Consider the following 25,539-nt stretch of genomic DNA (forward strand, 5'->3'; position numbering starts at 1 on the left):
GCAGTGTAACAAGTTTTGTGGATAGAAGAGAAGCAGTAATATCATCTGTTGCCTTCAATAAGGTTTCTGATGCTGTCCTTCGTAACATTCTCATCAGGGTATTTATATAAACAAACTGCCTAAGTGCATACCTATTTTGAAAGCCTTATTCAGAAAGTAAGCTTTACTGGTTTGTATTCAAAACAAAAGATAGACTGAATAGGGCTTTTGAGGGATTCTGTATTTGATGAAATTTTTCAATTATATTGAGGGCCTTCTGATGGAATAAATTTTACTTCTTTGGTAGATAGCAGGCTGGGAAGGATTGAATATCTTACAAGACAAGATGACAATTTGGAATTTCTTGTAAATAATAGCTTTAAAAATTTCTTAAATCGTGTGTAGAGTGCAGGAATAATTAGCCACATAAATTTCTGTGTGTAACTATCCAACTAACACATCTATAGAAGAGGATGTAGGAGCTATATAGTGGATTGTATTTCAACAGTATTTTGTTGCAATAAAAACAAATACCATACTAGTATGTAAAGAAAGGAATATTGTCCACTGATGTGTCAGTTAATCTTCCTGGTCCACTTGCTGTATTATATCCAGTTTTAAAATTTGCCTTTCAACAGAGAAAAATCAGAGTCCAGAGAAGAATGAAAATTTAAAAAGCCTAGACCCAGAAATTCAGTTGTTGGTGTTTCATTTAGCCTACACAAAGAAAGGCTGGAAGAAAGGAAAAGAAATAGACCTTCTAATATCTGTTCTAGAAGGAAGAAGGAAATAGTCCTTCTTGGTATCCGTGGATGATAGCACACTCAGCAATGGTCTTTTATTGTAGCAAACCTGTATTTTTCTACTATGGAGAAGAATAGACTGTTTAGAGCAGTTGTGGAGTGCCAGAAGCTCAAAGCTGTTTGAGACTAATACCTTCCTGAAAGGGACAAGAGCATGGACTAGAAGATCTCTAGGTCTTCAGTAATCCTGTGGTTCTGTATTCAAGCAATATCAAGCAACAAAGGATTTAGAGTTTACTTTTGGAAAGATAAACTCTCAAAAAATCCAAAAAAACCAAAACCAACCCAACTCTCATCTGGTGGTCATAGCTTTTTTCTGTTGCAGTTGTGGCTTGTGTAATCTTATCACTGACTATTTTAATGGTAGAATCAGTTGTATAATGTATAGGCTGCACCATGGTGTGCTGGGTGGAAAGGCCTCACCTCAATTCTCAAAAAGAAGGTATGTTGAAGTCAGCTGTTTGAGCTAATTTCTGTGATAGATGGGATGTTTAATACTGTTTCTGGTACTGCTGCATGCTATTCTTCAGACAGAAGGCACACAGTGATGTTTTTTCCACCTTTACCTACAGGAGAGCTTGAGGAGTGTCATCAGAGACTGATGTTCTCTGGTGGTGTAATAACTGTAATGGAAAATAAGAAAGCTTGTTTGCCACTGTGTAGGATGGAGCTACTCAAACCAAGCATGACTTGAAGCTGCATAAAATTAAATTTATTCTAATGTTCAAAGATGTATAGTCTCTGCTCTTTTTTGGTGCTCATTTTTCTTTCCTTTGAAACAGAGTGACTGGCCAGAAGGATACCACCTTGCTTCTGCCATGAATTTCCGTTTCCCACAATGTGTCCCTATAAGCCTAAAAACTCTCATCCCAAATGCAAGCAACGAAGCAATACAGCTTATGAGTGACATGCTGAACTGGAATCCAAAGAAGAGACCTACAGCAAGTCAGGTCTGAGCACCTGAATGAATCAGAATTAATTTTCTTGCGTTGCTAAAAAACTGTAGATACAGAAATCGATTATCATAATACTGATGGCCTGAGAAAAGTCTCCTCATTTTTAACACTTAGGTGGGAATGAGACTGAGTGGCTTAGCAGACATTGTTAGCTCTTTAATTATTTCTGCAGTTCTGTTTTCTGTATTGGCATATTCTGAAACTTTCTCTGCACTGGACAGAGAAATATCTGGGCTGCAAGGTTCCAGAACTGTACCTATAAGTCACTTCTGCTGCCCTCTTTTTCCTCCCCTGTTTGTACAAAGGGGGATGTTGAAAATTGAGCTTTGCTTTTTGTGAAGCTGCAGATAGAAAGCAGTATGGAAGAGCTAAGGATTATTTTTACTTGGAGATGGGACATAAAATATACTAAATGATAAGGAAAGAACTTTGTGCAGAACATACCAGTGGGTCAAAAAAAATCAGTTTTTCTCCAAGTTAATTAAAAAAAACATGTTTCAAGATGGTTACATTCCACTAATTTTTCTTTTTTTAGTATTCATACCTAACATAATCCTATTTAGAAGGTATAAAAGGGGAATACAATTGGGAAAGAAAAAGGATGTATTGCAAGTAATTCGAGATGGATGTAATGTAAGTGCTTCAGAAGTGGTCAAGCAGATGGTACTAAGTAGAGCAACCATTTCTCTCCACTTCAGAAAGCATATCTATTGTTACATTCACTGAAATCTAACTGTAGTCTGGTTTTGTATATCTTTACACAGAATATGGTATGGGCAAAAGCTGTTTTTTTTCTTCCATAAAGCACTGAGTTGTCAAGGAAGCAGCTGCAGCAGCTGTGCAATTCACAGCCAAAAGGGATTTTAATGCACGTACATGGAAATGTGTACAACAGCAGCAATTTTCAAGTGCAGATGATTCAAACCATCTCTTTGAGGACTAACAAAGAGTAGGATCCTACCCAGAAGGAACAGCAAAGTGTGTTGTTTTTGACATAGGAGGAGCTTTATGGTGTTTCCATGTTGAGCATCTAGCAGTGGGCATGAGAAGGTCAGAGAAAAAGAATGACATACATATCTATCTGAAGACAGACACTACCTTCCTAATAAACAAATTAGGCACAAATCAAGGCACAACAAGCCTGTACTTCAAAGCATAACAAAACCAGAGAAAGCTGGTGATAAGAAAATGAAGGAGAAACTTTGCTGATCATCCTCTACTAACGTATGGGGGTTACAATTATTAAATGGCAATCATCATACTTTGGCAATCATACATACAATGTATCATCATACAATGGCAATCATACATACAACAACAACAAAAAAAAACCAAGTTCCCAAAACATAGTTAGCAGCAAAAACATGTAATAAAGCATGTGGTAAAGGTAGTGGAGGCTACTTGTTTTAAGATTGAAATTTGTTACTGCATGAATACAGAATGGTGTTGAATGTAAAATTACACCCCAGAACACAGACTTGACAAAACCTAGAAGTAAAGGAGGGAAAGAAAGGACATTACTGCTGTAACATGTACAAGTATATCCGTCTTACTAAATTATACAGTGGGAAGAGTTTAAAATACAGAACTGACAGTTATCAGTAGGCACTGTTTACATACTGCCTCATGTATCCATCATTTATCCATGCTGCAGAGCTTGCTCAAATGCTTGAGAAACCTGATTAGATCCTTGATGAGGTTACCAAAGTCAACTTTTTGAAGTAAGGTTGGTTTGTTGTATCTTCTTCTCCAGGCTTTGAAACACCCTTACTTTCAAGTTGGCCAAATTTTAGGACCTCCTCCACAGTATCTGGAGAAGCAGAATCCTGTGAAACCACTTCAGCCAACAGAGCCAAAGCCAGCTTTACCTAAACTGGAAGTTATATCTCAGCCTGAACCTCAGCCTTCACCTGATGGACCTGGCAAAACAGAGCCACAGCCACTGTCAAAGGTTAACCAGCAGCCTCTCCAGCAAATTCAGTTGCCACAGAATACAACTAACCAGCAACTACCAAAACAGCAGCAACCACAGGCATTTTTTCCAACTATCAATAAAAACTCAGTGCCAGTAAGTTGTCTTCAATAAATACTTGGGTGGTTTCATTAAAAGTTCTTACTATAGTGAATCAAGCAATCCCTTGAAAATAATAATACTTTTAAATAGAGGAGATACAGATAGATAATTAGGGACTTTTACTGGCCTACTTACGCACTAATGTTTATTGACCTTTGAGAAACGACTCAAAAAAATATTTTTAGTATGCAGTAGAAGAGTGGAAAGGGAGAACATTGCTTGCCTCAAGCAGGAAAATACCTGAGAAAATTAATTCCTGAGCTTGGAAGAATTTAACAAAAAAGGTTTTCAGCAAGTTTAATATTAAACTTTGATTTGCAGTCTTCGTTTTGCTTTCCATTTGTACTCACTGAACTGTATAAGTGAATGAGTACATAAAGTATGTTACAAGTTACAGGTATTCAGAAAATACTGGAAAGAAAACTACAGGAAGATGAAAGAACAGTTTTTCAATCTATTTGCCTCTCTGGAGAACGTTAAGGAAAGGCCTGAGTAACTTACTTGCTACATATACTTCAGGCCCATCGCAACTGGCATTCCTAAACCCTGAACATGGTTGCTGTGACTGTTCTGCATGGCTGTGCCTTACTTCTTGATGGTCCATCTGAGACTGTTAGGAGCATGAGTTCAGCAATATACCAGTAGCAGAGGCTAAGCACTGAACTGCCTCTGCAAATAGAATGTTAACTTCATTACTTCAGGTAGATTTGAGCAATTTAAGGATGACGGTCCAAAAGAGCTTCAAAATTCAAGATTCAAAATATTTCCTGGTGTTATTTTTTGGGCTTCAAGTAATTCTGAGACTATGACCTAACCAGGAACAACAATGGGAAAAAATTCTCTCAAAATTCTCTGTGGTAATCAGGGAGGGAGCTAGATATAAATTACAGAATTTTAGAATTTCATTGAAGCTTATTTTTAAATTTGAAATAGAATCCAGCAGCCAGTGGCCATCAGAATGGTGCAGTGGGTCCTAAAAGCTACAGAAGAAGATGGGGACAGACTTTGATAAAGGCTGTGGATAGCTGGGACGATTTGGATGACAATGAATTTGGAATGTCATGTTCAAAGAAGCCTAGCATTGCACTGTTAAAAGAAAAGAAAACCAAGGAATGTCTTTTTAGGCAAGTCCTATATTATCACTTTCATGTTTGGGGTTTTTTGGTTGGTTGGTTTTGGTTTTGTTGGTTTTTTTGGGTTTTTTTTTTTTTTTGACAGTGTCCAGTAGATTTATAGATTTATAGATTGATTAAGACAAATGTGCTAAAATTTAAGTCACTAAAATTCTGCAATAATGCAAAGAGCTGTATGTGCAGACCAACTTTGGGTCTAGTTTTGATATAGCACCAGTAATATCCAAACTGAATCAAATTTGTTTTAAGGCACAGTATGGTTTAGGTGTTTGTCATGTCATTAAGAAACTGTGCATTTTACTAAAATCAGATACTCTAATTTCATTTCTTTTGGAAGTTAAGTTTGGTACTAAGTTCTGCCAGTTTTCCACATTTAGTTTTGTTCTGTTATATTGGATACACTTTCTTCTTTAAAGTTTTCAGTCAAACTCTTACGAGGTATGAGATTTGGCTGCTACTTTGTGGGAATAAATGCTATTTATGAAAGAAGAGTAAGAGATAAACACTGTACTCTTCAAGCTAGAGTCTGCTTGTAACATTCTGAGCTGAAGTTGTTGGTCATAGTGTTTGAACATTTTGATTTTTCAGTGTGCCAGAACCAAAAGCTTCATGCTGTATCCAGCCAGGAGGAGAAAATAAAGTTCTGATGAGAAATGATTCAGCATCAGCAAAACAGTACTACCTAAGACAATCAAGATATCTACCTGGTAAGGGTAAAAGTCAATAAAAAGGAAAATACAAGCTGTGAATCATCTATGTACAGTACACTGAAACTTCAGCTCGCACACTGGATAATCTCACTCTTCATAACGAGGCTAAATTTTCAAGTTTTGGACTAAATGCCTTTCTCTAACATTTCTCATAACAACAGATGCAAAGTTCCTGGCTATGTCAATGTGGAAAGCCTGCTTCTGATTAGTAGCATGTAAAACCCTCAGTAATATGGCTGAGTCCACAGTAATATCTGAGAACTCATGAGAGAGGGGGGAAGTTCTAGGATACACTTAGTTATGGGTCAATCAGGATATATTCCTAGGAATCTAAGAGATGTTGGAGTCTCTCACTTGAGAGAGCACAGTTCTCAGTTTTGCAGTGTCAGGAGGTTAAATGTTGGTGGGGTTTTTTTTAATTTAAAGTTCTGATAAGCAGTTACCTTTCTTGGTTGTGTTTGGAAGAGTTCAGTTGCTCACACTGGTAGGAATTCACGCACTTCCCTTTCCAATGCAGTCATCCTCTTTATAAATAAACAGCTTAGTCTGAATTTGGGTGATTTTATCAGAAAAATAACATGAAATTATGTAAATGCTTGGAATAAGAATAGGCAGGAGGAGAAAGAAAAGGCAGTATTTCCTTCAGTTGGTATTCTGAGTATATTCTGTTATCAAATTATTTCTTTGGTGTCTCCTTAGTATCTTTATTACCATGATGGTTTACACAATTACAGTAAGTGTATTATGACTTCTACTGTAATCCACATGTGAGAATTTAGGTGGCTCAGAGAGGACCTCCAGTCTGTCAGGCAGGTTTCTTTGTTACAATGTATCACTAATTTATCAGGAATTCATTAGGCCGGTGATGACTTCTGAATATGAAATCACTTCTTAAACTATTGAGTCTTTGTACATCCTATTTAACATTCAAGTCCAAAACAAAAAACAAAAAAACAAAAAAAGGGGGGAGGGGGGATTTCCTTATCTAAAGGTAACACAAGTGCAAAGTTGATCTGCATAGATATAAAAAATAATTCATTTCAGCACTTAAAAGAGTAAGAGCTTCAAAGAGTGTATTTATTATTTATCCATTGTACTTCAGTTTTGTTACAACCAGATCTGGGAGCTGCTTTCATGCTCTGTAATCCCATTAACTCTTGTAATGCTTGTAACATACTGAAAAAACAGAACTTTTTTGTCCTACTTTTTAACTTAACCCTTTAAGAAACAGTTTATTTTCAACATTAAGACCCCTAGGTTTTGATAGGCATATTTATTTTGTGTTAATTGTTTGACAGTCAAAAATGCCAAGAATGAGACTATGGTTTTATAGAGACCAAGTTACTGTACTAAAAAGGCTTTTAAAAGTTCTCTTGAAAGCATGATGAGAACAGTCCTTAAATCAGTCTCTCTAGTTTTCATGGACTGGCTGAAAAATCTAACCTGATCAATGGACAGTGCTCCCTTACATCAGTGGGGTTTAACTTATACCCCAAATAAATCAGTGTTGTTTTACTGCTCCAGAAACATCCATTTTTCATTGTTTGAATTATTTTTGACAAATCTGTATTTATAATATTTTCCATAATTTATTTTCTAAGGTGTAAACTCTAAGAATGGCTCTTTAGTAGCAGTCAATAAAGAAGGATCACATGGAAACTGGAACAACCAGTTGTTCTCTAAGCCACTGGCACACACTGGAGGAGGATTGTCTTTCAGCAGAAATATTACAGGTAAAAGTGTAATTAAAAGTGGTCATATTAGATCTCATCATACTTTAATTTAGTTAAGATCATCTGGTTTAATTTCTGTTGTCAGACTTAACTTCTTTTTATTTCTTTTTTTAATGTCAGAGTCAAAAGAGAATCATGGAATCATTGAATTTTCAGGGTTGGAAGGGACCCTTAAGATCATCTAGTTCCAACTCCCCTGCCATGTGCAGGAACACCTCCCACAAGATCAGGTTGCTCAGAGCCCTGTCCAACCTGGCCTTGAACATTTCCAGGGTTGGGGCTTCCACCACCTTTCTGGGCAACCTGTTCCAGTGTCTCACCATACATCCTCTTCATATGTAAACTCTGTATTTTGTTTTCAGAGCATAAAGGAAGTATAGACCAGCTCCAGTTTATAAAATTTTGTCAAGATTAATTTTGTCCATAAGCCTGGTCAGTGTGCCATGAAACACTCTCAAATTGCAGCCTCACATGTGAACACAAAGTGGTGGATGGTGTGTTCATGTACTGAAAATACAGCTTGATGCTCTGAACATGTCTTTTAATGATCTACTCATCCTCTTACAGGAGGTTACCTTGTTAACAGCTTGGCTTAGCCCATGTCTGGGTAATACAAGTCACTCCCAAATATTGAGTGCAAATAAACCACCTACCCTTACATGCATGTGCAGAAAGAAGCTCAGATTTGTTTACACACAGATGCTGCACTCCTCTTTAACAGAACTTTAATAGCCATTCTCTGTTGTCAACAAAGTCTACTCCTATGTTGCTCATCTGAAATTATGTGAAAAATTTTTAGGAAGTGGAAAAATACCAGCGCCTACCAGTATTTTGATGGAATAGAGCATTGTTATTTAAACAGTCATCCGAAATTCAGTATCTGGGTGCCTCAGAATTAATGAATATATTCATCATGATTTTTTTAATATATTCATTATCCTTGCAAGGTAATTAAGCACAAAAAGGCAAAGAGCTATTTCCAAGTGTAAAAATAAGCTAGACGTTTACCTACTGAATTGCACTGAAAATAAAATTAAGGTGAATGCCAGTGGTGGGAGTTATGCTTTTGTCTTACTGGCTTATTTTGGGTTTAAAGAAAAAACCCTAAAACTGGTTATTTAGTATGTTTGTAAATTTGTATGATTTCCATCACTGCCTTGGATTCCATGCAATGATTCATATACTGGGGGAGGAGAACAGGGCATGAACATTTAACACAGGAACAGATGATCCCAGGATAGCTGGACTACTGATCACGGAAATACAACACATGTAAATTAATGTATGTTTTTTTTTTTTGTATTGGCAAAATTGAAAGTTGACACTGGGCTGCTTACTGTTTAAATAACTATGTTTAATTTATCTAAGGGCTTGTGGTTTTTTTCTCATCCTCAACATTTCCCTAAGGTGAAACCAAATAAGAGCTAATAGTTACTAAAGCTTTGTTTATGAAGAACTGTGAAGTTATGATTGGTCAACTTTGCAGATGTGCCTGAGTGCTTAAACTTGAAATGTATGCATTTGTGTGACTGGAATGTGATTGTATTGTTGGTAAATCACATTTTATTCCATTATTAAACTGGAATGTGATTGCATTGTTGGTAAATCACATTTTTATTCCATTGTTAGAAGGATCTTGTGTGAGTAACATTTCCTGCTTGAGAAAACTTTGGAATGAGACAGTTACAAAAATGTCAGATATTTATTCTTTCTTGCTTTGTTTTCCTTCATTTCTTTTACATTATCTACCCAGATTTTCCATTCACCTTCTGAAGTTCTGTCTTTCCATCTTTCTTTCATTTCCCTTGTCTGCAGATGAGAACTTACTTATACCTATTGAAAAGCTATCATGCAAAGAAAGGTTGAATGAAAAATTAGAGGATCCAAAAGGTAACTTAGAGCAATTATAGCCTGGTTCTTTGCACATTTGATATTTATGTTTTATATTTTCTTGTAATATTGCACCTACAGTGCAGATTCCAGATGATCATACACTTGGTTGTCAGTTATAATCTCTCTTCTCTCAAACCTTGTTATCTTGTGTCTTCTTTTGGACTCTTTGCACTTACTGTACTTTGAAGGACAGAGTATTTCATTTCCCTAATTATAATTATAATTAATTACTTAATTATAATTATAATTCATAGCATGTAGCTGCACTATTGCTTGGATATTGGTGAGGTAATGATCCTAAAGAAGCAGCACATCCATCTCTCCTGAAGGACCTTGTTTGTAGCAGCACTTGGGATTTGCAGCATAGACTGCATTCTGATTCTCTACCTGTTACACTGATCTTACAGCCCCGTGATTAACTGTGGAGTTACCTTAGTGTAAGAAGGTGGAAAGTGAGGTTTCCAGACAGCCTTGTTTGTCTCTAAACTCACAGTTCACTGCAAGCATTGTAAAGCTGCTGGTTTGTTTCCCCTGTGCCCCAGTTTCTGGCCCCTGTGGTGTGTACTCTGCCTGTGGCACGTGACACGTTGCAGCTTCTCATTTGGGGTTTTGAACTCCCAGCCCAGCTCAGATGATTCAATGATCAATTATCCTTTATGAAGAGTCATTGTTGTTTGAGGTAGGGGATGTGACCTGGACACACTTGCTGACATCATGGACATAAGTGCTTGCTTTAGACACCTGCTGCCAAACCTCCTGGTTGCCCAATGGATGAATACTTGTATCAAGAAGCCCTTTTGTACAGCAGTGATCAGAGGTAAGGAACTGTGCTTTTCAAAAGGATTTTTTAAAAATTATTCTATTATCTGATATTTAACTTTTTTCCTCTTCTTTCCCCAGTTCTCATCTAACAAAAGATCACCCCTCCAGACCATTGACTGTTCCTCCTGGCTGCAGAAGGGTCGTTCAGAGGTGAGGAGAACCAAAAAATGGTTGTAACAGTTTTGACAGATAGGCAGCTTTACTGAGCTGTAGATAAGCAGCAGGCACAAGTAGTCTTTTTGAGTTTATATTAATTAAGGACTGTCATGTACTTATCCTAACACCTCATAATTGTAAGGAATGCTACTAAGCTGTCAGAGCTATGCACTACTCACAGTGAAATAATTAAGAACTGAGGGAATAAGAGAATTTGTGTGGATGAGTGCACAGCTGAACGAACCACTAAAACTGTGTTGCTTTGTTTTTTCAGGCAAATTCCTGAAAAGGAAGAAGAACTTCAAGACTACAACAAAGTTAAATTTTGTAAAATACTTCATTAAAGTTGGATTCTTTACCAGGACTTTTGTGTCATTCTTTATGGTGCTGGAAACTGGCACCAATGGGACACAGGGAAGTCACGTGGAGACCCAATATTTGCAGGCCTGACAGGAGTGACAGTTTGGGGACACTGGCAAGACTGAGTTAGCTGAATGCTTCTTATTAGTGCTCCTGAACAAGGAAGTGTGCAGTGACCCAACACAGCTGTGATGAGCTGAGGATACCTCTTTGGCTTTGTAGATGACCAATTTTGTAGCTTATAGATCCACTGCTCTGAGCTCTGGGTGTGTCTGTGTGAAGAGGAACATTTTGGGATGGCATTGAGGCCAGAGTTTTAGGGGACAGAAAACTGTCAAATCAGATACTGCATGTTTTACTGCAACTACCATTGAAACCATGCTGAATATTAATATAAAAATGCTCACATATGATAAAGGTCAAAATTACTGTGTATGGCCTTGTAATTAACAAACTTAATAATATTAAATATAGAACCATACCACTAAAGAAAAGCATTTCTCTCTGGACATTGTGCTAGCACAGGCTTAACACTGTCCCAGGTGATAACAGACAATGGAGGAAATATGTTTTCTTGGAGCAGGGATTCAGTAACAGATCCCTCTGCACTGGACAGTAATTTCAGTACTAATTTGGTGTGTAACTGCACTATGTTTCTCAGCTTCCATATGAGGATGGTTATGTCAGCCTTCCCAAGGCAGTACTGCTTTGAAGAAAGACCTGGATGAAAACTAAGCACAAAAAAATTATGATGGGATTTAAAGAAAGACAGTAATTGGGTTTGACTTCTGTAGCAGGCCTTTAACTGGGGAACCAGGAAAGTCAACTTCAAGTGGAGCACCACTTCCCACAAGAGAAGTTTGGTAACATTATTTTAGATAATGTAACATGTGCTCAAACATGTTGAGCACAAGAGTCTTGTTGAGCACTGGTTTTCAAATACTGAAGTGCTTAAACCAACTTCCTGTAAGTAAAAGGTAAGGTCCTGTCTTTCTCTAAAACTTGGTGTAAACCTTTCTGTGTGGTCTAAGTTGAATGAAAGTACTAAAAAAATGTTAATCCTGCTCTGTTGTCTTTATTCTGGTTGAACTGCCAGTCAGATGTACTGGATCTGCAACTTAGCAAGTCTGTTAGATGTTGCAAAGGGTCCAACTAATACACAATACAAAGAATGAATATTTACTTTTTTCCAACAGGCAAACACTAGGGAGTTGTTAAAGAATAGCCATACTTAGTACTCCTGTGATACTGCCAATATATTTTGATGTAACTATAAAAAGAAGGCAAGGTTTTCTGAAACGAAAATACTAAAGCTCTGTAATGTCAACAGGAAATCCTGGCTTTGTAAGTGGTGCTGGTTACAGCTCATCAGGAGTATATATCCCTTCCTTTCATAAAAAAGAAGTTGGATCAGCTGGACAACGGATACAACTAGCTCCTCTTGGTGCACCTGTATCAGGTTAGAAACATCCTTTTGTCGTGTATATCAAAGAAATGTTTGTTTGCCAGGCTTCCTAAAAGATTTATTACTCCTTAGTAAGGTTTTCTTCAAGCTTTGTAAGTAAAATTCTTGGACATAAATAATTCTTAACATAAATGAATTGAATGTTGGTGTCTCGGGGCAGTCCTGATAGTTACAGAAACTATTGCTACATTAGTTGGTAGGTAAAAGAGAAAATACAGGTGTAAAACTTTAGTAATTCTGGAAGGTTCAGACCATTTGCTAAGCTACTGGTTATCAGTGAAGAAGAATTGTAAACATTGTAGAATTGTCAAAATATGTAGCTCCACAACTATAGAATAAGTGTAGACTGGACATGATATAAATACATTCTTTATGTAGCTAGCAGGAACTGGTACAGTCACTAACTAGTGGCTGTGCAAAATAGGTAAATTCAAGTTTTTTAAAAAGCCTGTTGTTTCAGTGAATTTGGAGGAATTTCCTTGACAGTGACTTCCATGTACCTTGGAGCTGTCTTGTGTGGGTCTTTAATCAGTTTAATGTCTAATAAGGCAATTGAATGATGCTGATCTGTGCTTGCAGTGTTCTCAACAGTTTAAAAAAGGCAAAGGCACTTCCCAAGTGACTGAGTTTAAAGTCATGGGGAAATGGCAGAATTGGTGACAAACATGAAGAAAACCATGAGAAGTCAGCAGCAGGGCAGTTACTTTAACCACACAAAGCCTGAAAAAGTAGTGACTATCTGAAATGAGGACAGGAGAAATCTGAGTTGGAAGGCTGGGAATGCAGTAGTGCATTCCAAGTGCCTGAGATCAGGTGGATCTCAATATAAGGGATTAGAAAAAAACAAGGACTTAGAAGAGGTCCTACAAAATCAATCGAGAAATGGGAAATGGAGATGAAGAGGACTTGCCACTAGGTACACTGGAAGTTCTCAGCTAAGCAGGAAGAGAAGAAAAGACATAAAATCTCAAATGGAACAAGAGGGTGTCCAGAAGCTGTCCTTCCATCTAGGCTGTTTGGGTTTTAAATTTAGCAATGCTATATTTTTTTCAAATATTTAAGATAGGGAAAAGAACAGTTCCAGGCTATAGCAGTTTTATAATAGGAGATCGAGTTGTCAACATACACAAGTTTTTCTGCTGAATTTCAGTCTCAATAATTTCCCAAGGGATTGTTGCAAAGCAAGTATCCAGGAGATGAGAATTACTAGTAAGATGCACAGACTATAGGAAACATTAACCTTGGCTGAAAATGAACATGGACAGCATCTGAGAGAGAGAAGCATCCTACTGCGTTAGCATTACTGAGTACCACGAGTCATCTTTATGCTCTCATTCTTTTATCTGTAAAGGAGTAAAATACCTTTTGAGTCAATAGTCATTCTGTGTTTTTGTTCCTTTCAGATTATTCCTGGAAAACCAGAGCTGCTCGTGCTCAGTTACCAGGACCTGCTTTCAATTCAGCAGCAAAAAACATGATGATTTCAACTCGCTCGTCAACGATTCAGCCAGTACATGGAAGAACAGACTGGGTGGCCAAATATGGAGGAAACAGATAGAAAATTCTATCAAGTGAGCTGTGTCCAGTTCTTCTGCACTGGAAACCTGAAATGCCTATTTGCTCTAATTTTTCCTAAGGCTGTGCAATACTAAAGAAGAAAAAAAGACTTTGTCTTCTATTACCCATGGAAGAAAAATACAGTACTATGTCAAATACTGGCTATAAAGCAGGATTTATTGTAGTATTGTGTAACACATATTGCCAAAATAATTAGATTTCACTTTACATTTTTCTATAGATGGATCTGTCCTTTTAATCCTAAAAAAAAACCAAAACAACAACCTGCTATGGTTGTTTGCATAGTGCAATGCCCACTAGTGGTATAGGTTTGCTTCTGTGTACAAAAGTAGCCACAAGCAGGGCTAAAGCAGTGCAGCACCAGGCCTTCACTTTTTAGCCTGATTCCTCACCAGAGAGTGAAAGCACAGATCAGGCAGGTGAAGAACACCAGGCTCGTATACATGGTTTTCAAAACTCACTTTTACCTCAGAGTTACTTAGAGTCTGTAATGTGCAAAGAACTTGTAATAGCAGTAAGAACTTTACTCGTTGTAGTAGGACTTGAACAATCCACTGGGAAATACTACACAAGGACTGTCTAGAAACTTGGCCCATAAGTGGCTATAGAATGATATGGCAGTATAGGAAAATCAGTAAGTACTGCATGCTAGACTTACCTCATCAATCTGTGGTGAAGCCTAAAAATTAGATTCTACTGTTATAATTAAGTTGTGACCATTATTGGTCAGAGATCTGTAGAAATTTTGATCTGTCCTTTCAAGGAAATGTCCCACTGACAATCTAAGGACCCCAAATCAGTGCAGTCTGTCAGTCATTTTAAGTCATTGAACTGGCCAAAAAGGCATAAATTATCTATAAATATTTCTACATGTTTTTATTGGGTGATCAAACTAAATTACAGAAGTTGAATAAGGTACGTGAGGGAGGATACTGGGCTGTTCTTCAAAGATGTTGCTTTCTGATTTTGATCTTCAAGGCCAACTTAGCTACTAAAACCACACAAACTTTAATAATGCAATACCTCAATGTTTATATGCTCATTCAGTACTTTTGGTGACATATATGCTATGTTTTATAGTAATATCCCACAAAGGACCTTGCAATGTAAATTGTTTTTAGGTTTTTGAGCTAGCTTCGTTCTTTTAACAGCTGCATTTAGGACAGATGCTTTAGACTTGGTAGTTATATTAAACCTGCCATTTTAAAGTACAAAATCAGTGTATTCTTTAAAGATGTAAAGCTGTTAATGGTTACTTTAAGCATTGTAAAAAAAATGTATTTGTATGGCTTTTATAACTGCATATTAAAATTTAAAATCTGGGCCATAATATAAGGGTTACAGTTACTTAGTGGAAATAATTTCATCTCAATAGTTGTACCAAACAATCAAGTATTTTGTTATGAAAATTGCACTTAAAGCAAATGCTGCTTTAATACTGAAGAAGCATTATAGGGATAGGCGTATCTGGTTAGTAATGCACTGGAGACTTTAATTCAATTACAGTTGGTCTAGGCTTAAGTATTTGTCATTCCCCGAGTATTAGCAGATGTCTCTATGCTATTTAAATGCATCTTAATCCATTTGTAGAACGTATCTGTAACTGGCTCTGGCAATGAAGGACAACCTCAGAATTTCTATAACAGGCACAAAGGCACTGGTTTATAATTGAAAAAACAAGAGAAATCAATCACTCATCCTGAGTACAAGAGCCAAGTGGCTTAGTTAAAATCACAGTCTGGTGCAGGAATTAGTTAATCACGTGTCCATAGCTCACATGCACCTCAGTGTCTTTCTTGTGGTGAGGGTCTCAAAACTGAACACAGAATTTGAGGTGCAGCCTCACCAGTGCCAAGTGCAGAGGCACCATCACTTCCCCAGTCCTGCTGGCCACACTATGCCCCTGCTACAAGCCAGGATGCTGTTGGCCTTCTTGGCCACCTGGGCACACTGCTGGCTCATATTCAGCCAGTTGTTAATCACCACCCCCAGGTCTTTTTCCTCTGGGCAGCTTTCCAGCCACTCTTTCACCAAGCCTGTTGCATTCCATGGGGTTGTTGTCACCCAAGTGCAGGACCCAACACTTGGCCTTTTTGACTCCCATACAATTAGCTTTAACCCATCAATCCATCCTGTCCAGATCCCTCTGCAGAGCCTTCCTACCCTCAATGATACTGAGCCCTTTACCATTTCCAGAGCCATACTGCAGCTTTACCTGTTCCTGGCTGTTTCCCTGCTGATCCAGAACCCATCCTGCTGACATGGCATCCTGCCTCAACCTCGGGCCTGCCTCATCGCCTGGCAATCCCCTGCTCTGCTGGCAGAGGCTGGCTACAGCCACCAGACTAGCTCTGTGCCTCCTCAGGCAGTGTAAGGTCACTGCTCTCCTCATCTTGCTGCCATGAGGAAGGAGAGAAGGAAGAGTGCAAGTTGTTACCCCCCTGCTCAAGTACTAGCCTGACATTCAAAGAATTCTGAGCAACTCCAGCCTCACTAATCTAACAGATCAGACCCACTGCTTCCTGTAGCAAGACAAACCTCTTTTAGGGCACAGCGCTGCAAGGTCCAACCAGGTGTTCCAGGAGAAACTCACAAATAGTGCTCTGAATCTAACGCCCTCAGGGCTGACCAGCCTGGATCGGTGCTATTGCTCCAAAAGTGGCCTCCCCCCTGGCTTCCTCAGGTGTGAGCTTTATTGGCCCCCTAATCCTGCTCATGTGCAGTAGGGGCCCACCCTAATCAGGCACAGGTGGGCTTAACACAAGCTCATGCCCACTACCTGGCAATTAGTGCCACCTGGTTGCCTCATTTCACTACAGTTTCTGTCTGTCCCAGTGTCAGCCACCAAACATGAAATGTTGAGGAATAACATAAGAAGGACATAGTTTCCAACATAAGAAAGACAGAACTCTTTGCGTGCATCCAGAGGAGGGGCCACAAAAATGATCATCGGGCTGGAGCACCTCCCCTATGAAGAAAGGCTGAGGAAGTTGGGGTTGTTCAGCCTAAAGAAGAGGATGCTCCAATGATCTCATAGCAATTTTTCAATATCCGAAGGGGACCTACAAGAAAGCTGGGGTAGGGCTTTTACCCTATCCATTCTATGATTCTATGAAAACAAAAGTCCAGATCTATGCAGAAAGGGATGCAAGTTAAAACAGCTCAGAAAAGGGATATGTTACCATCCATATGGAGCTCCCAGGATTACTTCTCCATGACAGGTTTATCTTTAGAACTATTTCAGGCATTAAGGTAATCAGCTGAGGACAAAGATATCACCTGAGCCCTTCAGTCTTTAAATAAACTTTCACAGAGCATTTTTCAAATCTGAAATAGATTATTCCTCTCAGGAGAAAAAAAACCCATAAAAAATTAATGTAACACTTGTCACAACATATAGTCTGTGTGCTTTTGTTCTCTACATTTCCTCCCAGTTCATGAGATTTTTGTATTTACAACTTACTAGATGCAGGGAATGGAATAGAGGTAGTATTTACAATTCATGTTCACAAATATATGCATATACCCTGCAGGAAAGGCACCAAATGGTATCCAACCAGATGAATGATTAAAGAAAAAAATACAGTTGTGTAGAACACACAAGTTTGTATTAATCATTTGTTACTTTATTCAGAATAACATTTTAGTTATAAGGAAATGCAAGAGCTATGCCTACAATTCTGTGTTGTCTAATAAAGCACATTTTTTATTTATGAATAATTGTCTGTAAAAGTGAAGTGAATTACATTTAGCTGGTCACTTCTGCTAAGAAGTAATTGCAAGTAACAAGTTTGCATTTATTGCATTACTGCAGCACCTTGACAGCCTGCTCCGTGATTATGTTTTGTGGGACCAGGTTCTAATGCACAGTGCTCAGAGAACCAAGTCCCAAACTGATAAACCTAATAACCAGATAAACTGTCAGGGAAGGGGACAAGTAACATAATAAGCATGTTTAACTGCATTATTAATTACTTGTGGCAAGCTGGCAACTTCCCTCTGATTGTTACAGAGGTATAGATAATTTTAGAATGACAATTCCAGATCTACATTTAAGCTTTGATCCTGCAACTCTCTGTATGTGAGTGCCAAGAGGTCTTTGCCTGAAACTAATTTGCAGGACTAGAAGCTAAACTAGTACTAAACTTGTATTTTCTTGCTTCACAGTGCAGAAAATGTTAAGACAAATACTCTTTTGGAAGACATAACAAGGGCTCTCAATGCCAGTCCATTAAAAACACAACCCATATGCATTAGGATATGAAAAATACAATGTACAGACAGCAGTGCCTTTTCCATTTTTGCGCAGCGAATTTATGCAGTTGCATTTTCAGGCTTCTCAATCACATATCTTCAAGTGACTTGATGCAGACTTATGGCTTTAGAGGTTTTTCCATCATCTGTAATCCAAGCCGTCCAACCATCAGTAAACTGTTGAACAGAATAGTTGTTAAAAAATAAAAATTAAAAAAGGGGGAGACAAAAAAATCTCTTCAAGAAGAAGAGGTACATGATTTCATTTAGCAAAACTCTACCAGAAGATTTCTTTTTTTCCACCCAACTTGTTACACAACATTTACATTTTAAAACAATATAATCCACAAATAATTGAAATAAGATGCTTACTCAAAAATTCAGACAAGAAAAAAAGGCAGGTGACTACCTGGCACCAGCAATTATCCCAGGCATTGCTTTCTTGGAGTTGTAAAATCTCATTCCCATAACAGCAGACAAGGTTCCAGATGCCACTGTTGAAAAGAAGCCCGGTCAGAACTGTATGAAAAGGAAAAACCAGCACAGCACTAGAAAAACTTCAACATTTAGCATTGCCACCCAAGCAGGCCTATGTCTACAGGTAGGAATGCTGCCCTCTCCACAAGGAAGCACATCCAAACATTTTACTTATTTTTGTTCAACGTTAGAGCTGTTGCAAGCTTCTGAGCAGCTGTTCCACCCCTCACTATAAGCAAATAGATCTTGTCAGGGTTGAAACCACTTTCTGATCACCCACAACCTCCATTCCTCTTGGAAGATCATCAACTCTCCCTCAGTTTCTCCATATTTGCAGAAATATGATTATTTCCTTGAATACAGGCTCGAAACTACCAGAAAGCTAGGGTGGTGACAAAGTTCAGAATGTGAGAGGCAAAACTGGAATATTACAATTCCCATTTCTCTGTGACATCTTGAACTGGAAAGTGTCACTTTGAAAATAGGTGTTAGAAAAAAGAAAGTGGTCCAAGGGATCAAACTGAAAGAGCAACAAACATTTTAAACATCACTCCAAATTATTTAATCTGTAAATCTGGAAAAAATAAGTCCTATCCATAGTCACAGAACAGTTACAGGGCCATTGTTTCTTTGAAGAAGAAAGTCAGGTAGAGGCGTTGTATCCATTTCTCCGAAGTTTCAAGTTTGCATCAGAGAGGGCAAAAGATTCTATAAAGACACTAAGTCACGGTTCTTTTTATGGATTTCTACCCCTGATGCATTGTGACCAACCTAAACCTCAGCAAGAGCCACAGCTGCACACTACAGCAGGGCTGAGGAGGAATGGATGAATAAAGCACTGTACTAAACTGAGAGACAACACCACTTTCAGGAGGTCCACTTGAAAGCATCACATCAGGATATATAGAAGGTGCTTGCATTTCTGCCACAACCCTGCCAAAAACCTCATGCACAGTCACTCCCTAGGTGTACCAGAATGGAAGAGACAGCTCACAAGTGAAATCTTGCTTCACATTGACATGTGTTTTACATTTGATTTCTTACTGACATGGCTGTTTGGTCTTCTGCTATCTACCAAGGGCTTCATAACACCTTCCAGCACATTATGATCAAGTACTATTGGTTTTACCAATACAAATAGTTTTGTATCACTGCAGTGCTACAGTATCATAACACTAATAATACTATAGCATGGTTATAGAATTAGGATTCTCAAGAGGTCATCTAGGCTGACCTAGTGCCCACAGGCAAGATAATTCCTAGCAGGTAACTGGTCTAACAAGTTATTAAAGTCCTGCAGTGATGCAAACTCCTGAGGTTCACTTAATCTCATCCAGTGCTTCATAATACTTTCCACAGACATTTTATCCTTCTCCTTCATCTGAAGGGTTAACTACAAGCTCAGCCCACTTGGCGTCCTGGCTACCCGAAGAAGGGAGGACAGACTGTTCCCTCCTTTCTTTTATATACTTCAGCCTGTTTCTTCCTCAGCACTTGATGCATTAAACATATACTGCTCTTCCTCTGAGATGCTTGTGCAAACCAATATGCCACACCTCCACATAGTGACAGCAATGTGACAAGCAATATTACTAAAATGGTAATTCCAGGACCACAGAGTAAAAGTCCTGCTGCACAACCAAACATTTTTCACTTGTGTTCCATGTGCCTACATTAGTTTAACACGGTGTGTAATCTGGCAGAGGAGATAGGTATTTATCACCACCTCTGGCTTCCAGAAAGACATCAACAGGTGGTAAAATCCAGGTACCCTGGTTTTACACAAATACCTCTGGCTACGTGCTTGCCACTACCTACAACATTTATAGAAATAAAGCAGCACAGATAAACTGAAACATGTTGGAAAAAGAGTTTCCTATTCCCACTGCTACCTTGTAATGCTTAGTAGGGTGGTGCCGAACAAACTTACCGAGGGAAAGCCACACATTCTTTGGATCTTTGGACTGCTGATAAGCTCCCAGTCCTGCTAAGCCACCAAAGACAAGACCAGCAGCTAGAGAAGGGACGCTGCCTAAATAAATGAAAAAGAGAACATTTAGTGAATGAACATATCTAAAGTAAGCCTGCAAAGCAAACAAAGGCACTTGCAAGTTCACATTCACTTAAAAAAAAAAAAATAAAAAAAATAATCAGGGAAACAATCTAAAGCAAACCAAAAATACTGGAGTGATAGGGGTGGGATGGGAGTGGTGTTTCTTTGGTTTTCTTCTTATTTTTGTTTTTTATGAGTAAGTTACTTCGCAGACCTCTGCCGAACACCGTTCCCACGCAACACGGATTTAACCCAGTGTGCCGGGGTGACTCCGGCATCGAGCAGGCCCCTGACCCAGAGCCGCCCCACGGGGCGGGATTTCATCCGCAAGCTCGGCCCGGCCGATACCGGCCTCCCTCCCGATACCGGCCTCCCTCCCTCCCGAAGCACTCGGACACCCGCCGCCGGGCCGGACCCGGTCGGATCCGGTCGGAGCGGAGCGGGCTGCCTGCGGGCGGGACCGGACACCCCGTGATGTGTCACCCCCCCGCCCGGTCTGTCACCCCGGGCACACCGACTGCCGGCACCCACCTGCCTTGGCGTAGCCGACGACGCCTCCCGCCGCCACCAGCGCCGCGTAGCCGAACCCCAGCCAGTCGTACTCCATCTGCGGGCAGCTCTAGGCCTGGCCCCAACACCCCCGGCTCCGACCTTGGGCCGCCCTCCTCGCCTCGGTTCCGCCTACCCCGCCGGTCCCGCCCGCTCTGACGGGCAGCCGGGGAGCGGGCCGCCCGCTGCCTTGCTGGGACGGGTTCTGGGGGTGGGATCGCTGGGTTCCCCCGCGGAGCCCGGCTGCGTGCGGGGGATGCAGTTCGGACACGTCTTGCGGTTCCGTTGGGCAAAGGTTACTCACCCGGTACCGACTGAGATGGCTCAGCCGGGGGAGATTAATTACCAATTTATAACTGAGTAGGAAAGTGGTAAGTAAAACAAAATGAAACTATCTCCTCCCCGGCTTTCCTGGCTCCTGACTTGCCGAGAAGTGAGGCCGCAGCACCAGCAGAGGAAAAGCGGAGAACATCAGCCAAGCAGGATCGGCGGGTCCTACAGCCCCCACTCCAGCCAGAGACCAGGGCCGGCGGACGGTGATAAAACTTAACTGATCTCTTGTTTTTCTTTTTCCTTTCCTCTCCTTTCCTTTCCTTTCCTTTCCTTTCCTTTCCTTTCCTTTCCTTTCCTTTCCTTTCCTTTCCTTTCCTTTCCTTTCCTTTCCTTTCCTTTCCTTTCCTTTCCTTTCCTTTCCTTTCCTCTTTCCTTTCCTTTCCTTTCCTCTTTCCTTTCCTTTCCTCTTTCCTTTCTTTAATATCTCTCTCTTCAGAGTGACTAATTTAGATAAAATCTCACCTCTTGTGAACTTGTTTCTTTTTCTTTTAAAGGTGGTGTTGTTGCCTCCTTTCCCTGAAATAAATCTTTGTAATTTGCTTAAATCATAAAGCCTGTTATTTTTGGTAAATTCATGTGATGTCCATGAGTAGTGGCTGATTTTTCCTCACAATCAAAATATAAAATAATAGCTCGGATCGTAACATCTTTAATGGTCAGTAATGCCTCATCTCCACTGCTCTTTCCTCCTGCTCCAGAGTGGAGTTGCTGCCCCGGGAGATGGTCCCTCAGAAACTGCTGGTGTGTGGGCCCCTCCCACAGGCTGCAGTTCACAAACTGCCCCAACATGGTCCTTCCCATGGGTTGCCATTCCCCATGAACTTGGTACAGCGTGGGTCCTTTCCACAAGGATTAGTCCTTCAGGGCCAGACTGCTCCAGTGTGCATCCCCCACGGGGTCACAGCTCCTGCCAGGAAACATGCTCCTGTGTGGCATCCTTTCCACAGGCTGCAGACTCCTGAATGTATCCACTTGGTCTGTCCTGGGGTCCTCCACGTGCTGCTAGTGGGTATCTGCTCCCCCGTGATCATCCATGGGCTGCATGGTGACAACCTGCTTCACCACGGTCTTCTCCAAGGGCTGCAAGGGCAATCTGTGCTTTGGTGCCTGCAGCGTTCCTCCCCACCTTCTGCACTGACCTAAATGTCTGCAGAGCTGTTTCTCACTTCTTCTCATTCCTCTTTCCCTGCTGCACAGTGGTTTTACCTTTTCTTAAATACAATGTCACAGAGGTGCCACCAGAGCCACTGGTGGGCTCAGCTTTGGCCATGTTGGAGACAGATGGAACTGGCTCTGTCTGACATGGGTGCAGCTTCTGCCTTCTCACAGAGGTCAAACCCAGCAGCCCCACAACCTTTCCATGTAACCCTGATACAGATGTAAAAAGAAAGCCCCTGGATTCCCTGGAAAGTCTGCTGACCTCGGGGTGCATGTGCTGAACATGGTGACCATGTACCGTCGGGCACAATTCCTGGCACTACATGGAGAAGCCACCTTGGCACTGCACTCTATGCCATCCCAGCTCCTACCTAATCAATTCAGATAGAAAGGGTTATCTGTTACCTACTTGATGCCATTGTTCTGCCCTGAGTGCCTATTTCTAGGCCTATTCCTAGTGTCTATTTCCAGCCCCTTCAGGTACTCCTCCCAGAAATGACATCCAGACACCACCCAGATGTTTATCATCCCCAGGAGTGAGCTCACATAGCAAACCACCATGGTGCTACCTTAAAATTCTGCTGGCAGTCACCAGCCATGAGCCAACTGGATGTGCTTGGCAAAGACCTTTTATTGGATGGTCAGCTTTTGGCAGAGGCCAGAATGATCCCTGGTTCTAGTAGCATCAGGAGAGGAAGGAGGTGGCAAGCAGAACTGTAGCTGTAGGGTGGGTGGCACTGTGAATATGGAGCAATGAAAATCCATCTTCATTCAAATCCATTTCATTCAAATCCATCTTCATACAAATTCATCTTTATTCAAATCCATCAAGTATGGGTTTATTTACAGAGGGTCAGTAAAAGTGCCTCTCTGCTGTGGAGTAATGCCAGTAAAACTTTTCTTAAGCCTTATGCCAAGATGTTACATTCTTTAGATATTTCCATGTTAACAGTCTGGTTCCTGGTGGAAGCTGAGGCCATTACTGTATTCCTGTGTGTCATGGCATAATGCTTTGACTTGACCTTTGAATCAGTGTGTGCTACTGGGCAGATCTTGGTACTGTCCTCCATAATGTTTGCAGCACCTGCAGCTTCTGCTTAATTCATGTTTTGCTGTTGCTGATGTCACTGCTGACTTGGCAGGTCACAGAAGTTACATCTGCTGGAATTCTTAACACTTTTAAATAAATTAGAAGCCATCAACTAACTGAAAAGCCAGTGAGAAGACAGTCCAACCAGCTACTTTAGTTTTGTGTTTCCTGTGGCTATGTGATGATTTATTCATGTGCACCAAAGCTTCAGCCTTGTAGTTGTGGGTGCCACAGTGATGGGTTTGTGGTAGCTGTGGTACTCATACATAAATTGAGACAAGGTTTTTGGGACAAGAGGAGTGGGATATTGCAAAAGAGCAAACCAGTCTGCAAGCCTATTAAAGTGTGCTTGGCTTTTGCTCTCTTTTATGACTTCACTGTCACCTCTCCTTTCTGTTACACCACTTCTGTCATTCATCTGGGGGTAGGAGGTCCAATATTGGACGCATACTAGTTGGCTACTATATGACCTCTAAGGTGATGCCTAATAGTAGTGATAAAATTGAAAACATTAATACATCCACGTTACTTTCATGCCTTAAGTGAAGTTAAAAGGTTATAATGGTAAACCCCTTTCTTATTTTCTTTTCACTAGACCCAACTTGAGTGTCTACCTGGCTCCTAGTCCTGGGATTATCTCTGCCATACTTTCTTTTGGGCTGGCACTGGTACTGCTTGCCCTCTTGATAGAGGCCTGGGGAACTGATACAGCTAGGACACTGACTAATCTAGCAGAAGTGGGGACAGGAGGGCTGTGAGCCTGCTAGTTTAGGCTGGGTTGTGCAGCACTGTTGCCAGATGTCAAGCCACAAGCTAGACCAAAGGCTTCCCTTCCCTTCTCTTAAAAAAATTCTGCTTGTGGACCCTGCTACCAACCCCCTAAAGCAGCATTTGTGTATATGCCCAGGGTGGAATAGCAGGCTCAAGTCGTGCATAACTGGCTTTTCTTGGACCCATTCTCAGAACTGTGCTCCCAGGGACACTTTCACAATTCCTGTAGTCTGATTTTTTTTGCCATTTTTTTCTGCTGGATAAATCACAGCTGAACAAAAAAACTATGATGTTTTTCTCAGTTCTTACTTAAGCAAGTAATAAAAGCCAGTCTTAAAATACTTATATTTGTTCAGGCTCAGAGTACAGCACCCTTTTATATCTGTAGTTTCAAACTGCAAAGCTTATTGCTTCCTCTATTGGGTGCTATTTTGCCATTTTCCTGTGGTGTCTGAACTATGAAATATAATCTTGTTTGTACACTGTCGTACTTTAAATATTCACATAAAATGGTGAGAATACCTTGAGAAATTTCAGTCTGGGGAATATTAAGTTTAATAAGGGAATGGCTGTCTCAAGTTGGACACCCTTAAAATTCCCTTGTTAAAAGAATGACTCTCTGGCATTCTTCTCTCTTCAGCTGCCACCACAGCAGCAAGTGAGCAGACCTCTCTTATTCTCCCATCCTGAAAAAACTGAACAGAAATTTCACCAAAGTTCTGCTCTGGAGATAATTTCTCAGTGCCTTTCTGCAGGGATCTGCATTATTAGGTGTTGGCAGCTACAAATGCAGAATAAGCTGACTGAAGCAGATCCTGCCTCGTCAGACCCTTCCCTGGGGCTTATCAGCCATGCTTCAGGATGTCTGAATATGATGTGTTGTCATTTCCAAACTGCTGCAGCTTGCAATCAAGTTTTCTAAAAGACACTGAAATTTGCTATGGTTTAATAAAGTTAGTTTGCTGTTATTCAAGAGGTGCTCTTTGGTCCATCCTCACATGTTCAGAAGAGAGACAGGAGAGCTGCACACACTGTCCTCATATTCAGGCATCCCAATTTATAATGCCTCCACTCTGCTGCTCACCAGGTCACTCAACAGTGCTGCTAAAATCCCACATAAAGACAACTATCATAGCTAAAGGAAAACAACATTCACAGTTTTGCACCTTTGCTTTGTTTTTATAGGATACAG

The 25,539-nt window shown here is 40.3% G+C and overlaps 2 protein-coding genes across 11 annotated transcripts in view; one reads left to right on the forward strand and one right to left on the reverse strand.

The window, feature by feature from the left end:
- The window catches only part of MAK (male germ cell associated kinase), a 28,419-nt gene extending 14,126 nt beyond the window's left edge, over positions 1 to 14,293 (forward strand). For 3 of the 10 annotated variants that reach the window (XM_071736451.1, XM_071736454.1, XM_071736453.1), the window contains exons 8-15: positions 1,565 to 1,732; positions 3,492 to 3,806; positions 4,746 to 4,936; positions 5,534 to 5,652; positions 7,257 to 7,388; positions 9,204 to 9,278; positions 11,950 to 12,078; positions 13,488 to 13,658. In XM_071736451.1, coding sequence (XP_071592552.1) covers positions 1,565 to 1,732; positions 3,492 to 3,806; positions 4,746 to 4,936; positions 5,534 to 5,652; positions 7,257 to 7,388; positions 9,204 to 9,278; positions 11,950 to 12,078; positions 13,488 to 13,642 — 1,284 coding nt within the window. In that variant the 3' untranslated portion in view covers positions 13,643 to 13,658. The other 7 variants (XR_011724363.1, XM_071736455.1, XR_011724364.1 and 4 more) reach the window with 7 other exon arrangements.
- Positions 14,294 to 17,266: 2,973 nt separating this feature from the next.
- LOC139792717 (transmembrane protein 14C-like) lies at positions 17,267 to 21,297 on the reverse strand. Its single transcript, XM_071736462.1, has 4 exons — positions 20,978 to 21,297; positions 20,324 to 20,425; positions 18,326 to 18,410; positions 17,267 to 18,093 (listed from the first exon to the last, which is right to left on the reverse strand). The coding sequence occupies exons 1-4, from the start codon at positions 21,051 to 21,053 to the stop codon at positions 18,036 to 18,038; spliced, it is 321 nt and encodes a 106-aa protein (XP_071592563.1). The 5' UTR covers positions 21,054 to 21,297; the 3' UTR covers positions 17,267 to 18,035.
- Between the last annotated feature and the right edge of the window lie 4,242 nt (positions 21,298 to 25,539).

This window comes from Heliangelus exortis, chromosome 2 (genome assembly GCF_036169615.1).
Source record: "Heliangelus exortis chromosome 2, bHelExo1.hap1, whole genome shotgun sequence".
In the NCBI taxonomy this organism is placed as follows: Eukaryota; Metazoa; Chordata; class Aves; order Apodiformes; family Trochilidae; genus Heliangelus; species Heliangelus exortis.

Excerpts from the sequence above, each read along its gene's own strand:
- LOC139792717 (XM_071736462.1), bottom strand. The coding sequence starts at position 21,053 with ATGGAGTACGACTGGCTGGGGTTCGGCTACGCGGCGCTGGTGGCGGCG. Across the intron at positions 18,411-20,323 it reads GAATGTGTGGCTTTCCCTCG|TGGCATCTGGAACCTTGTCT; the intron begins GTAAGTTTGTTC and ends TCTTTTCAACAG. Across the intron at positions 18,094-18,325 it reads GGGATAATTGCTGGTGCCAG|TTTACTGATGGTTGGACGGC; the intron begins GTAGTCACCTGC and ends TCTGTTCAACAG.